General features: G+C 37.4%; 1 protein-coding gene across 1 annotated transcript in view; it reads left to right on the top strand.

The window, feature by feature from the left end:
• Window positions 1-4,171, top strand: part of LOC120543619 — a 9,129-nt gene extending 4,958 nt beyond the window's left edge. The window contains exon 8 of the mRNA XM_039776758.1: window positions 3,948-4,171. Coding sequence (XP_039632692.1) covers window positions 3,948-4,171 — 224 coding nt within the window. The remainder of the gene's footprint in view (window positions 1-3,947) is intronic.
• Window positions 4,172-16,151: the final 11,980 nt, after the last annotated feature.

Here is a 16,151-nt window from a genome sequence, read left to right as displayed (position 1 = left end):
TGCATGGCGTATACATTTAGGAATTATTATATATATATATGTGAAGTTTGAATATATTGAATGAATCTTATTCTGAATATATTGAATGAGCGTAACGGAATATTGTTGAATGAATGTCGGATATATTGAATGAAAGTCTGAATATATTGAATGAAAGTCTGAATATATTGTATGAGAATATGCAGATATATTGAATGAACCTTGAATATTTTGAATGAACGTCAGAATATATTGAATGAAAGTCTGAATATATTGAATGAACATCTGAATATATTGAGTGAGTGAAAGTCTGAATATATTGAATGAACGTCTGAATATATTGAATGAACGTCTGAATATATTGAGTGAATCTTTGGAATATATTGAATGAACCTTGAATATATTGAATGAAAGTCTGAATATATTGAATGAAAGTCTGAATATATTGAATGAACCTAGAATATATATTGAATGAAAGTCTGAATTTATTGAATGAACCTTGAAATGGAATCTGACGTCATTGTCTGGCGCCATCTTGTGTTTTCGTTGTGATAAATCTTAACCGGTGTGACACTATGAGTGAATCAGCAAGAAATCTAGTGTCAATTTTGAGCTTAAATGAAGAAATTATTAACACACTGGCGAATTACGGGCCAAAAACACTGGTAACGGTAACCGTATCCAGTATCGTTCTCCCGATGAAAGAAGTTTATTCACTTTTTCATCGTGGAAGACCGAATGTAGGGAACCTAGCTGGCCAGGCAGGTCCCCATCATCAGGCTAACGTCAACACGCCTTCAACGTCAACCTTCAACCAGGTGGCCCCTACTACAGCACCTATGGCAAGCACTTTTAACATTTAAAAGCTAAGTTTGACTATCCGGAATTAACATTGTAGATATCAACAACGTCTTTCTGACTAGTCGTAATTACATTTTGGATAGTTGGAATTGTCATTCAAGATATCTGTAACGTAATTGTGACTAGTCGAAACGACAGTTAGAGATATCTGTAATTCAGTTTTGACTAGGCAAAACTGAATTACGGATATCTGCAATGACGTCATTGGAAAGCGACATTCAACTTCGTCACACATCTTAAATGACAATTGCGGATATCTGTAATTCAGTTTTGACTAGACAGAATTAAAGTTAAAGATATCTCAAACGTCATTATGACTAGTGCAAATTATTGTGCATGACGTTGCTCTATTTTAGATATCCATAAATACGTAATTTCCCCTCCCCGCCATAATCAAAGTGAATGGATGAAGGAGCAGTCATGGCGTTGGCTGTAATCGAAAAAACCACCAGAAAATGGCATGAAATTGAACGAGCCCTCACACAGGGGATTTGTGGAGAGAGAGAACGTCGTTCTATTGAAAACTGTGAAAGAAATCTCGGAAGAATTGAGCATTTGCTGTCACCAGACACAAACAACGAACTCAAAAAGCAGTTTGGCTCAACTGAAAACTCTAATAGACGCAAATTTCCGTTGCTGGGAAGACCGACGTTTCTCTGTCAGGTGCATTAGTTCAGGTGAGTCTCTTTATTACTGCATTCATGCATTATTATATGCATTAATGTATGGGGAAATGATCCGACCTAGCCGGCTAGCTACGGCTAACTACAACGTTAACCTATGGGGGCAATATTTGTAACAGCTTTTGGGGCTTTTAACACTCAGAATTTTTTAAGAGCTCATACTGTCTATGATTAAGAGCTCCGGAACGTGAGTTGGGTCCTTACCAGACTCAAATGGTGTAGGAAAACAATAACCTTTGTTTTTTTGCAGGCAGGCAGTCAGCCTGTCGTTTACTTCCGAAACACAACGACAAGGTAAACAGAGCTAGCAGTCTGCCTGCAAAAACACAAACCATAAAATGATCTTTTACCGGAAGGCTAGTAACCAAAAAATTAAAAGCCTGTCCCAGTTGCATCATGTTAAAACAAAATTGATATCCTAATACAAAGGAATTATGTTTAGCAATAATTCTTTATATTTATCGATTTACTGTAGGCTACGTATCCATGTGCTTATTTATGCAATCATTTAATGTATTGGTCTTACACCGTTATGTCCACTGCTCTCAGCAATAAACACTGTATTTTTGCAATAAGACAAGTCTCTCTATTTCCAGTGTAGCTTGCTGGCTTATTCATTAACAATATGCAATTCCAATGCATGTATGAGAATTGGTATGCTGATATATACAAAAAATAAACAGTAATGCTGCTTAAACACTTAAACTTAGTTGACTTTTTCTTTTTGTAGGAAAAAAGAGGCCGACCAGCCCTTGATGTTACCAGAGAACACATTGAATTTCTGCTGAAGCAAGGCCATACAATGTGCAAAACTGCTGAAATACTGGGATGCTCCTCATCATTTCTGTACAAGAAGTCAAAGTTGATGGGTATACCTGTTAGAAGTATGCTGTCTGCAATAGATGATGGTGAACTAGAACAACATGTGAGGCAACTTCAAGCCAATATTCTAATTCTGGAAATGAGGTAATTGGTGGTCTTTAGGCTGTATTTAATTCACATTTAGTGTGCCATTGTTTTGTGAAAATCATGTCAATTTAGATCTATTCAAAAATCTGTTTCCAGATGATAAGAGCTCTGTTCTTGGCGCACATTGTGGGTGTGCTTGTTACACGGTCCAGAGTGTAGAGTGTTGACACAGGTAAATCCTACTGCTACTGCAAGGAGATGGAGCCAGACAGTTGCAAAGCGGTGTTTATCATGTACCTTACCCCAATAGTTTGTAGCACATTGAGTGGGAACATGCGTCTGATCAGGTTATTATTACCAGTCATACTTTTTATATTTTGAAAAAGACCTTCAGCAAGTGAAAACTGGACTTTACAGCTATATTGTTTCCAGACTACTGTCAATAGTATTATCATTTTAAAGTAATATTTGTTTTTCAACCTTTCTAGATGGGGCTTTGTGATTCATGGTGCAATTGATGGATACTCCCGTCTGATTACTTACCTCAACTGCAGCACAGACAATCGTGCCACAACAGTGCTTTCTCAGTTTTTGAAGCAACATGCCTCTATGCCCTACCGTCAAGAGTCAGATCTGACCATGATGGTGAAAACATCCTTAGTGGCTTTTATTCATGCATCTAGTTCAAGGACTTGAACACAGAGGTTTCATAACCGGACAATCCGTTCACAATCAGAGGTGAAGCCTTTGGCGTGATGTATTTTTGCATGTGTTGCAGCACTTTTATCTTATGTTCTACTCCTTAGAGGATTCAGAGGTTCTAAACCCAGATGATGATGTCCACAGACTTTCACTGCATATTGTTTATCTTCCTGAGATTCAAAAGACTGGAGCAGTTTAGACAGGCCTGGAACCTCCATCCGTTCGCGAACTGAAAATAATTGCACACCAACTCAACTCTGGATAGAGGGCATGCTCAAAAAACATTGCAACAGACAGCACAGCTGTCAACAATGTGTTTGGGGAAAATCCTACAGACGACCAAAACATTGATGCCATCCTAGCGCAGTATGGAATTCAAACACTGCCTTCACTTGATGAGGAAGAGTTCCCAGCTGTTAATGTAGAGCCACCTCAACTCATCCTCACTCCAGCAACAACAGACATCTGTACACAATGCAATCCAACACATTTCTGATCTAAAGATGAAATATCAGGCTTGTTGTACTGCAATTGTCAGTATTTTTGCAAACTCAGGTATAGTCCAATTCCAAGCCCAGAGACAAAAGTTTCTTGGCTGCATATATTATCCAGGACGGAAAGACATTTTTAGTTTAATCAGCTTTAATCCTCTGAGGACTGAGGGGCTTCCTATATATCTTCATGAATTCCGTCTTTTAAGGGTATTTGCATATAACGATACCCACGGAGCCCGGAGGTGACATGGAGGAAAAAAATAAACATGTACTGGGGGCAAACACTTAACTTCGAGACTCGACTTTCAAAGTGATCCAGATGTCCAGCAGGAGGCGCAGATTTCCGTGGCCGGCCGACAGGAACACAGATTCGCCTCGTTGCTGCACCGGTCCCCACTAATCCAGATGTCAGCAGAGGCGGGGATTTCCGTGGCGGCACACGTCTCTTCCCCGGACAGGAACACAGCTTACGCCTCGTTGCTGCTGCTGTCCCCGGTCATGTTTCCGTCGTCCACAGTCCGAGTCCTCCCAGACTCCCTTTAAGAAACCTGTGATTTAAACTTCCAGCAGGCTGTGACAATCCGCTCCGCTCAATCCTGGTACTCCCAGGCTTCCCTTCACTCCAGCTGATCCAAATATATCAAAAAAATATCAAAATATTCAGAATAAACTCAGCTTTCTGTATAGTGATGCCCAAAATTGTTCCAGATCGTGTGAAGAGATAATTTGTCGTAAAGCGGAAATATTTCTCAAATCTCTTGTGAAGCAAACCTAAACTTAATTGTTTTGGTGCTTGAAATTAGTTTTTTAAAAGTCTTGGGTTCACAATAGCATTATATATGAATAAAATGGTAAATGTCTTAAATTACATTCTGTAATATCCTTTTGAGTAGGAGTTTTGTTAAACATCACTCGGACATGCCAGTGCATCTTTTGCCCTCAGAGAGTTTAAAATAAGGCGGTATGGGTGGTGCAGCTGCAGCTGATGGAGCTAATGCCAAGTGTGCTAGATTTGTGGGTGCCAGTCCAGACATTGGCAGTAGCTAACAGCACTGTTGGTGTTGTGTTGTTTCTTTATTTATTTATAGTGTTGTTAGCTGACAATATTTTTATAGTTCCTTTCTACTTCCATTGTTATGATTTGTAGAAAAAGTGTCTAATTAGTATGAATGAGATTTAAATGTTGAATAAAACTCTTTAATGTATGAAAAATGTAAAACATCTTAAGGTTTAAATGTAATATGAATCTATAGACAAGATTTGAAAATGCATTAAAAAATTGTATTCAATAATGGCCGTGACGCCCATTTTTGTGTGTCTATAAGGTGAAATTAAATTTAAATACATTTCATTTAAAAACAGACAAACAAATTACATTAATACATACTTTCTTAGAGGCCATATTTTAAAGAGTTTGTTTTAAAATCATTTTAAAGAGAATAATTGCCGATTAAGGGCAAAAATGTCTAAGTGGTCTAACCGTCAAAACTTTGTGTCCAACATTTTTATCTTGCTTAAAAAGGTCAATTTCTTAATTAAAGATCCCATTAACTACCTGGGCATTAACCTAAATTAAAGGGTTATTATACATATTTACAATATATTTTATAATTATGCTTATATTTATTTTTATAATTTAGAGAATCCTGTCAGTCATGCTAGCTTTACGGAAATGTCAAGTGGGTGGGTGTAACCACCATTTAAGGTGACCATTTTGTTAAAATCAGCAAGAAGACCACATGACAGAAAGTTACATCAGAGAAAAGGACCCTGATCAGCATAACTGCTGCATCACAAGATTAATAACTGATAAATATAAGTTAATAAGACATTTTTAGGTTAAGTTCAGTTCTTTGGTTCACATGTCAAATGGTATGACCCAAGTAAAACATTGAAAAACATTCTTTTGAATAAAATGTGTATTTTAGTGTAAAAATTATGTTTGATTATTTACACCAACGGCCATATGCTGATATATGTGTCCATTATAATGCCTGACCAATTTGATTTTACATTGAAATGTCAAATGAAGTGTAACCAGTTACACCATTTGACTCTATTAAACCTCTCAATTTTTGGCCAATCTTTTCAAATATAACTAGTTCAGTTACTGGTCCAAGAGGTTATATGAACTTAATTACTATTTAGAACTATTTGTATGTGTTCACTGTTTGAATCTTTTTAAAAGTGGAGTAATTTATCAACACTTAATTAAGATAGCTTATTTAGCTAGGCTAGGCTAAATCATTATAGTGCAAGGCCTTAGTGTTTAAAAAAGTTTTACCCATTAAATTACAATTTCCATATCATTCCTTTGCAATGTTACAATCATTTCTTAACAATTTAATAACATAGAATGAGCCAGTTGAACTGTGACCCTAATGTATTACAAGAACAGCAGCTTTGAAATACCTAAAACATTCAAGGATTATTTAATTGAAGTATAAGATGTTACTTAAATATTAAAAAATGCCATTGAACAACATTTAGTTTATCAAATTGAATTCAGATAAATGCACCAGAATAAGTTAAAGAGCTCATATTATGCTCATTTTCAGGTTAATAGTGCGTTTTAGAGGTTGTCCAGAATAGTTTTACATGGTTTAATTTAAAAAAAAAAAAAAACACCATTATTTTTTGTTGTACTGCATATTGCTGCAGCTCCTCTTTTCACCCTGTGTGTTTAGCTACTCTGTTTTAGGTACAAGAGTGAGACATCTCCACTTCTATTCCATCTTTGTTGGGAGTCCAGCGCATCGTCAGTACCTAGGTAAAAGGACTACTAGCCAGTCCAGAAGCAGAGTAGAGTGCCCTGACAGTACCTAGGTAAGGACTACTAGCCAGTCGAAGCAGAGTATGAGGGCGTGCCATGCTTGCAGCTAAGCGAGCATTATAACGTGTTACAAAGTGGCGCATGTTTGTCTCCTGAAGGCTGGACTACAATAGAGCAGTTTGGAGCAGTTTGTGAACAGTGTTTTCTGTTGGAGATGGTAAAGTCCCTTTGGGGGACGGCTTGGGCTTTTTCACTTTGTAAACCTATGACATCCCAAAAAGCATAATGAGCTCTTTACCTGTAAACATGTTAAAGGGCATGCACAACCCTAAACAGACTTGCTTCTCCCTCTCTCTTTTTACCCGATCTATCTACCTCTTTCTCACACACAAATACTGTTCACACATACACACACAATTTTTTTAAGATGTTAGTTGTTTAATTTAATCTAATGAGTTATATATTTAAATATTTGTCATTGAAATTAAATTAAAGCCTAAGTTCAATAGTTTAGTGTCACTTACAAGCATCACGCGCGTGGTGGTGTACTAGGTTTGTGTCAAATGGGATAACCAGTATTTTTCTTGAAAAATGATGTGCAGGGGAAATTAATGTTTGATAAAAATGTAATACTCTACTCCACTGTAGAAACAATTTAAGACTTTTTACACAATTTGTCAAAGATTATTTCGAAAACAAATGTTTCCACACGTCTACCACTTGATATTGCAATAACAAATATAATTTAAAATTTGGAAGTAAGACTAATAAAAATCTATTTTTGGCTGAAATTTTGGAAATAGGAGTTAATTTGTATGACTGCACTCACAAACAATGTAGTTGGATGAAATATTAAATATTAATCATTCCTTTGTGGTTACACCACTTGACATTTAGGTCCATTTGGTCCTACCTGTTAAAAAAGGGTTAGAAAATCCTATTTCAAATGAAATAAAATGTACAATAACACAAAATATACATTTTAACGGAAACTCAATGATGCCTTTAAAAAGCTTTTTCAAAGTTTTGAATCTTTTTCATCTGGCCAACCTTATTCGTCATTGACCCATGAATACTCTGGAAAAGTGAGAAGGATCCTAAATATTTATGAATGGGATTGAAAAGATGTAATAAAATGGAGATAAAGCTGTTATGTAGAAAAAGTATGGAATGTTTAATGGCTTGAATGGGGATTTTAGATTAACAGGTGTAAGGAGGGTTTAACAGCCAAAAATACTTAAATGCCTTCTTATACCTTAACATCAATCAATCAAAGAAAAGAGACCGAGGGGTCACGATACGGGGACAGGAGTTTATTACAACGGTAGCTGTTGGGGTTGATACCAAGGAGTCTACAGGCGCTGGAGGAACAGAAGTCAGGTATAACTAGATGTGATTACAATGAACAAACTGTTTATAGGCAAACCGCAGTAAGAGTTTCAATTTTCACCATGTTGATGGCAGACAGTTTATTATATCACATTTGCTTGTACTGACTTCTGTCCCTTCAGTGTCTGCCAGACTCTTCAGATCACCCTCCAGCTTTACCTCAAACCTCCTCTGGTCAATTTGTAAGCTTCAGCTTCCAGCTCTGGCGGAACTAACAGCCTTGACTTTTGTTTTGCCTTGTCTGCAATTCACTCTGTGATTCGTCAGCATCTAGCATAAGGCAAACTACATTGGCGGTATATGTGTGAATTGATCAAATTCATGAATTACAAGCCCTATAAATCCTTACAGTAGGCTTATAAAGGAGGTATCTATTTCATTGTTAGACAGCACGTATTAGTGTCACCATAGTAACCCATGAACTATAAGCCCAGCAAGTGTCTTGTAAAGAAATTAAAATTTTTTTAAAAACATTCAAAGTATAAATAAAATACACAATACATTTAGAGTTAACTGAAAAACTCAATATTGAATAAACCTATCAACTTAAAATTTGGGAACTATTACTCATGCCAAAATGAACAGAATTACTAGAGTCTAAAAAAACTCCATCTGAACCTGCCTATTCATTATCACGCAATTCCAATGCATGCATGTGAATTGCTATGCTGATATATATACAAAAATACATAAACAGTACAAGTCTTTTGCTGTTAAACGCCTTTTTTGTAAGAGGAGAAGCGGACCAGCCTGTGATGTTACCAGAGAACACATTAAGACTTTCTGCTGGAAGCAGGGGCCATACAATTGCACAAGCCGCTGAAATGCTAGGATGCTCCTCATCATTTTCTGTACAAAGTCCCAAGAGTTGATGGGGTATACCTGTTAAGAAGTATGCTGTCTGCAATAGATGATGGTGAACTAAGAACATGTAAGGCAACTTCAGAGCCAATATCTAATTCTGGAAATGAGGTGGTGAGTGGTCTTTTAGAGCTGTATTTAATTCACATTTGTGTGCCATTGTTGTGAAAATCATGTCAATTTAGATCTTCAAAAATATTTTTTTTTGAAAGAAAAGCAGAAATAAAATAAGAAAATACTACAATACATTTTAGCAGGTTAACTTTAGAAAAACTCAATATTAAATGGAACCTATAAACTGGAGTTAGCTGTTACTAAAGCAAAATAAAACAAATTACTAAATCTAAAAAAGAAAAATTACCGGGTCTGAACCTGTGACTTGCTTCAACACAGCATTCTATCAACTAATACTAAGCATAAATATGGCTCAAGAAAGAGAAAACTGAATTTCCATCAACAAATTTTACACACAGTGACATCATGCAAGTTCCAAGGTTGGAGCTTGCAAAGTTCCGTCCATCATATGTATTGTTTTGAAGGCTTCCCAGGCAGAGTGCAGCGTAGACGGTGAGAATAGAAGAGCAAGTATTTGCTTCTGGGAAGGATTCTGTTGCCCTCATGGAAGGGGAACTGAATTTATTGGACGGTGTGGTAAAATCCCAGCGAGGCTACTGTTGAGGGCTCAGTTGTAAACTCCCAATACCTTCTCAGGGTGACTGGACTGCATTCTCCTTCACCTATGTAACTGCAAGAAGAGTGAGAGAAATAGTAATTTGGGTCCTTAAGCTTACATTAAGGTTACGTGATTTTTTTTTTTTTGCCCAGCCCTAGTCTTTTGTATGTGTTACTTTGGAGCAATTTGGAAGTTGCATACCGACAGGACTTTTGTAGGTGAATATCAACCACAAAGCCTCAGTCAAGTACTTTTTGGTAAAATATTACAACACAATATGAACAAGTTTAAAGGGGGCTACCCGATGTTCACACAGCCAAGGCGATCACTTCAACTACAGCATTGATTTTTCCTGTAACCCAGGACGAAAAACAAAATAGCACTAATAATTTGGCCTTTATGGGGGAAGTCCATATTATGCCAACTTGTACAATAAAATGAGTACACCTTCAATTTAAGATTAACCAGTCACGCCAAAAGCATATTGTCCTGGTCCATCCATGTATATAGTCTGCTTTCTTTTCAGGCAATATATCCACCTTCCTCAGCTCTTTTAGGCTCATGTTTGTTTGTTCTAATGCGAATGGATACACAATGATACAAAGTCTTTAACTTTCAGCCCTCTTTTAGTCACCTTAGTCAAAGTTGTTGTCTTTCTTTTCCCTCTCCCTCTCTTTCCCTCTCTTTCCCTCTCCTTCTCTTTTGTATTCTCTCTCCTCTCTCTTCTCGGCTCTCTACCTCCTGCTCCTTTCTTCTCTCTCTTTCCTCCTCCTCTTTCCTTAGCTTGCCCAACCCATTCTTTTCACCTAATATATTTCCTACATCTCAGCTAGATTTATGTTTCTTTTTGTTCTATGCAGTGTATATATCTGATAATAATAAAAATATTTCTCTTTTCAGCCTTTTCTAACCTCTTTATCATCTTAACAGCATATGTATTAATTTGTTTCTATATTTCTGCATATGAGTCATTATCAGTTAGGAAAATCTACTCAGACCTCACAATGTTCACATATATCTTGTCATTATTCAACCTTTCAAAGCAAAAACAGTTCAGTTTTAGCATAAACTTTAAAACTTTTAATGAAATTCATACTTATTAAAACGATTCATGAACTATTTTCATCACTAACTTCTTTTCTTCTAATGGATTTGCTATCTTAAACTAGTTTAGCTTTAGCAATTCAGCTATTCAGCATTCCCATCGCATTTTCTGCAGGAAATACATTTTCTAGTTATTATTCCCTATTCAGACGCTTTTTATATATTCTCTGTAACTTCTTGAATACCTCACCTATTTAAACCATTCAACTTTTTTTCAAATGTTCAGCTCTTTCAGCTAATGATGGGACTTCTTCAACTTTCTACTATTTATAGTTTTTAAAATTTTAAGCTTTTTTAACACTTTTTTTAACATTGAAGTTTACTATAATTAGGTTACTAACTCCTTAAAATCTTCTTCCGGCCCCAAAAGTTTCAGCTCCTTCCATACCTTTCACCTGCCAGACGGCCAAACAAACTTTAAAATGTTCACAGGCCATCCAGCTATCCGGCTACTACCTTTCAGTTTGATATCTTTACAGTTTTTGAGAAAAAGCTATGTAGTGATCTTTTCAGGAAATTCTTATCGATTAAACAGAGTGTGTGTGTGGCTGGTTAGGAGTGATGATAACATCATCAGATGGGTGAAGCTTCAAAATATTAATCTTTGTCCCTTCTCTATAAACTGCTCTCACCACACTATCTACTGTCATAGCCACAATTCATACATCAAAACGTAGGTAAGGTTTGTCTAGTTTCAGAACTCTGTTCTATTGCTGCATATGTCTTATAATTAGCTCAGCAAGCCTAAATTATCAAGAGTATCAATTTCTTCCCCATCCGCAATGAAACATCTTTATATTTCCTAGTGAAAGGCAATAACCACTTTAAAATCGCTAATATGCTCCACATTTTTACATTTATCCATATAAATTTTACACCGACACGCTCACAAAGGCCTGTGTCTCTAACGGTCAAGTCGCTGTTTCAATAGTATGTACTGCTGTGGATTTATTATGATTGTTTGAAGGGTTCCTTCTCACACTGTCTCTCACTAACCTAGGTGTGGGGATTAATGATCAAAGAGATGCTTTATAAATACAAAGGAACAATGTTTTATCTGTTCTGAAGATGGTGAAGTGGTTATGGCACATGGCTAGGGGTGTGGGGGCCTGGGTTCAAATCCCACTGTAGGTATAATAACAGTGTGTCCCTGGCTAAGGTCTTATTTGGATCTTTTCAACTACTCTCACTACTTCAACTTATTTTTACCGGTTTTAAGAGACCTGGCATCTACAATGAACACACACACACACACACACACACACACACAGACATTACTAAACAGATTATAACACACACACACACACACACAATACTAAACATTACCACACAAGACACACAAATTACACACACAAACACACACACACACACACCTACCTAAACACACACACACCCCCACACACACACACACAAACACACTCCCCACACACACACACACACACACACACACACACACCGTTTTATTTGACACACCATGACTTCTTTCATCTCTTTTCTTCTGTTTCCTTCCTTTCTTTCCAAAACCAGCCCCATTCTTTCAATCTCCTATATTTCACATCCACCCCTCAGCCAGACTGACGCTTCGCTCTATGCAGCATTCGACAATAATGAAAAATATTTCTTCTGCTCTCAGTGTCTGAAGTGCTTTCCGAGTGTACTACAGGAGACATATTAAGAAAGCAGGTGCGACGTTAACAGATCAAAGAGATGTTTATAAACATGGCCACAGGCCCTTAGTAACCATTGACAACCCCTTTCAGAGACAGTCTCCCTGATTACCCAGGCTTGCTGTAGAGTCAACTAACTAGACTAACTATGATCATCCAGTCCTATATAATTTTGCGTTCCACTTCTGTCTGTCTCTCTGTCTGTCTGTCTGTCTGTCTCCTTATCTGTCTGTGTCTCCCTCCCTCCCTCTGTCTGTATCCCTTCCTCCTGTCTCACTCTCTTTCTCTATGCCTCCCTCCCTCCTTCTTTCTCTTTTTCTCTGTCTTCCTCCCTCCTCTGTTCCCTTCCTTCCTTCCTTCAGTCTTCCTCCCTCCTTCTCTCCCTCCCTCTGTCTCTCCCTCCCTCCATCCTTCTCAATCTCTCTCTCCTTCCATCAATCCTCTCTCTCTCTCTCTCCCTCCTTCCTCTCTCTCACTCCCTCTCTCCTTCCTCCTTCGTCTCTCCCTCCAGGGTCATTTTGTGATTTGTGATTTCATCCATGTATATAGCCCGTTTCTTTTCAGACAATATATCCACCTCTCAGCTCTTTAGGGTTATGCTTTTTGTTCTACCCAATGGATATGGCTGACAATAATATAAAGTCTTTAAACTTTCAGCCTTTTTAGTCAATTTTAGTCAAAGTTGCTGTCTTTCTTTTCCTCTCCTCTCTTTCCTCTCTCTCTCCTTCTCTCTTTATTCTCTTTCTCTCCTCTCTCTTCTCGCTTCTCGTCTCTTCTCTCCTGCTCTCCTTTCTTCTTTCTTTCTCTCCTCTCTTTCCTCTCTTTCTTCTTGTTCAGACCCATTCTTTTTAACCTAATATATTTCACATCTCAGCTAGATTGATGCTTTTCGTTCTATGCAGTGTATATGATCTGATAATGATAAAAATATTTCTTCTTTCAACCTTTTCAGCTTTCATTTTTAACAGTATTACAGTATTAATTTGTTTCATATTTCTGCATATGTGACTCATTATCAGTTCAGGAAAATCTACTCAGACCTCACAATGTTCTACATATTTTGTCATTATTCAACCTTTAAAACAAACACGTTCAGTTTTAGCATAAGCTTTTAAATTTTTTTAATGAAATTCATACTTATTAAAAATGATTTCCACTTTTTTCAACTATTCTCACCACTTCAACTTCTTCTTAACAGATTTAAGCTATTCAACCAGTTTTAGCTTTTTAGCATTCCAGCTATTCAGCATTCCCAACGATTTTCTGCAGGAAATGCATTTTTTCTGTTAGTGGGAATGCTGTTCAACTACATTCCAACTATTGTTATTCGGTTTTTATTTATTCTTATTCCGCATTTTTTTGGCTCTCCCGTAACTTCTGCATACTTTCAGCTATTTAAACCATCCATCAACTTTTCAAATGTTCACCTCTTTCAGCTAATGATGGGACTTCTTCAACTTTTTTTCTACTATTTATACATTTTAAAATTTTAAGCTTTTTAACACTTTTGTTTAACATTGAAGTCAATGAGAGCTTGCTTCAAACCCTTAACATCTTCTTCCGCTCCCAAAATTTTCAGCTACTTCATACTTTCACCTACAGACGTCAAACAAACTTTAAAATGTTCACAAAATATTCAGCTATCAGGCTATATCTTTTCAGGTTGATATCTTTTACAGTTTTTGTTAAAAAGCTGCTTAAGTTTAGTGATCATTTCAAACAGAGTGTGTATTGGGGCGCTAAGTGGATGATGTCAGTAAAGAGGGGGAGCTTCAAAAAATTATCTTTGTCCTTCTCAATAAATTGTTTTCAGGGCCACAATATTCTACTTGTCATACACAATTTACACATCAAACGTAGGTATTTGTGTCTAGTCTCAGCCAATCTGCTTCAGTTTTGGATATCGCATTTTTACTTTTGGCTGGTAGAGCTTCCAAATGACAAAGAGGTCCATGTCTTTCTCCATTGACGCCAATGTTAAAACTCCTGGATATTTCCCAGCGAAACACCGGAACCACTTTTTGAAATCGCTGATATGACCACATTTTTTGCGTTTATCCATATAAATTTTTATACCCATATCGTTCACCAAAGCGGCCTTGTGGTGCTCAGGATCACGTCATTTGACTGATAGCGGTTATGGGTTTGCCACTGTGCGGCTTTGTTTGAGTTTGCTCTCAGGGACTCTGAATAGCTGAAGCAAACAGCGCTGACAGATTCAGCAGGTGTTGCTCATAGAACTTGATTACAGACATCAAAGCATGTTTATAAACATATCCACTGGCTTCATTTTCTTTCAGGACAGTAATATGAACAGTAGTCTATACAGATACTACAGGACAGTAATATGGACAGTAGTCTATACAGATTGCACAGGCAGTAATATGAACAGTCGTCTATACAGATACTACAGGCAGTAATATGAACAGTAGTCTATACAGATACTACAGGCAGTAATATGAACAGTAGTCTATACAGATACTACAGGCAGTAATATGAACAGTAGTCTAGATCTGTTGCCTTCCACTTCTGTCTGTCTGTCTTCTCTGTTCTATTCTCTTGTTCTGGTCTGTCTGTCCGTCTGTCCGTCCTGGTCTCTGTTCTCTGTTCTCTGTCCTGGTCTCTGTCTGTCTGCCTTTCCTCTGCTCTCTTTCTGTCCTTTCGTCTTTCCTCTTTCTGTCCTCTTTCCTCTTTCTGTCCTCTCACTCTCTTTCCTCTTTCTATCCTCTTTCCTCTTTCTGTCCTCTCACTCTCTTTCCTCTTTCTGTCCTCTTTCCTCTTTCTGTCCTCTTTCCTCTTTCCTCTTTCCTCTTTCTGTCCTCTCGCTCTCTGTTCTCTTTCCTCTTTCTGTCCTCTTTCTGTTCTCTTTCTCATTTCCTCTTTCTATTGTCTTGCTCTCTGTTCTCTTTCATCTCTGTCCTCTGTCCTCTTTCCTCTTTCTGTCCTCTTTCTGTTCTCTTTCTTCTTTCCACTTTTTTCTTTCCTCTTTCTGTCCTCTCGCTCTGTTCCCTTTCCTCTTTCTGTCCTCTCGCTCTCTTTCCTCTGTCGTCTTCTTTCCTCTTTCTTTCCTCCCTCTTTCTTCTATCCTCTTTCTGTCCTCTTGCTCTCTGTTCTCTTTACGTTTTCTGTCCTCTTTCTGTCCTCTTTCCTCTTTCTGTCCTCTTTCTTCTTTCTGTCCTCTCGCTCTCTGTTCTCTTTCCTCTTTCTGTCCTCTCGCTCTCTTTCTGTCCTCTGTCCTCTTTCCTTCCTCTTTCTGTCCTCTTGCTCTCTGTTCTCTTTCCTCTTTCTGTCCTCTCGCTCTCTTTCTGTCCTGTCCTCTTTCCTCTTTTCTGTCCTCTTTCCTCTTTCTGTCCTCTTTCTTTCCTCTTTCTGTCCTCTCGCTCTCTTTCCTCTTTCTGTCCTCTTTCTTTCCTCTTTCTGTCCTCTCGCTCTCTGTTCTCTTTTCTCTTTCTGTCCTCTCGCTCTCTTTCTGTCCTGTCCTATTTCCTCTTTCTGTTCTCTTTCCTCTTTCTGTCCTCTGTTCTCTTTCCTCTTTCCTCTTTCTGTCCTCTTTCTTTCCTCTTTCTGTCCTCTTTCTTCTTTCCTCTTTCTGTCAGTAAGAGCTGTGTTTCAACTATTCTTCAGCTTCAGCTAAAGACCTCACAATGTTCTACATATTTTGTCATTTTTCAACTTTTATAGCCAACAATTCAGTTTAGCGTCAACTTTGAACTTTTTAACGATTTCCACTTTTTCAACTATTCTCACTATTTCAACTTATTCTTACAGATTTAAGCTATTCATCCAGTTAGCTTTAGCAATTCAGCTATTCAGCATTCCCATGCATTTTCTGCAGGAAATGCATTTTCTAGTTTTATTTTTTTCCCTAAATCGGTACTTACCTAGGTCAGCTAATTTTATTTCATATTGTGCATTTCATTTATATGGAAATAACTGCATTTAATTTAACAAGTGTAAGGCTGAACATTTTATGTTTGAAAAAATTGAATATTTGAATATATTATTCATTTATACCACATTCTGTGTTGTATGTTATGTGGGCTGGGGGATCTATTG

Source organism: Perca fluviatilis, chromosome 16 (genome assembly GCF_010015445.1).
Source record: "Perca fluviatilis chromosome 16, GENO_Pfluv_1.0, whole genome shotgun sequence".
In the NCBI taxonomy this organism is placed as follows: Eukaryota; Metazoa; Chordata; class Actinopteri; order Perciformes; family Percidae; genus Perca; species Perca fluviatilis.
This window is presented reverse-complemented; position numbering and strand designations above follow the sequence as displayed.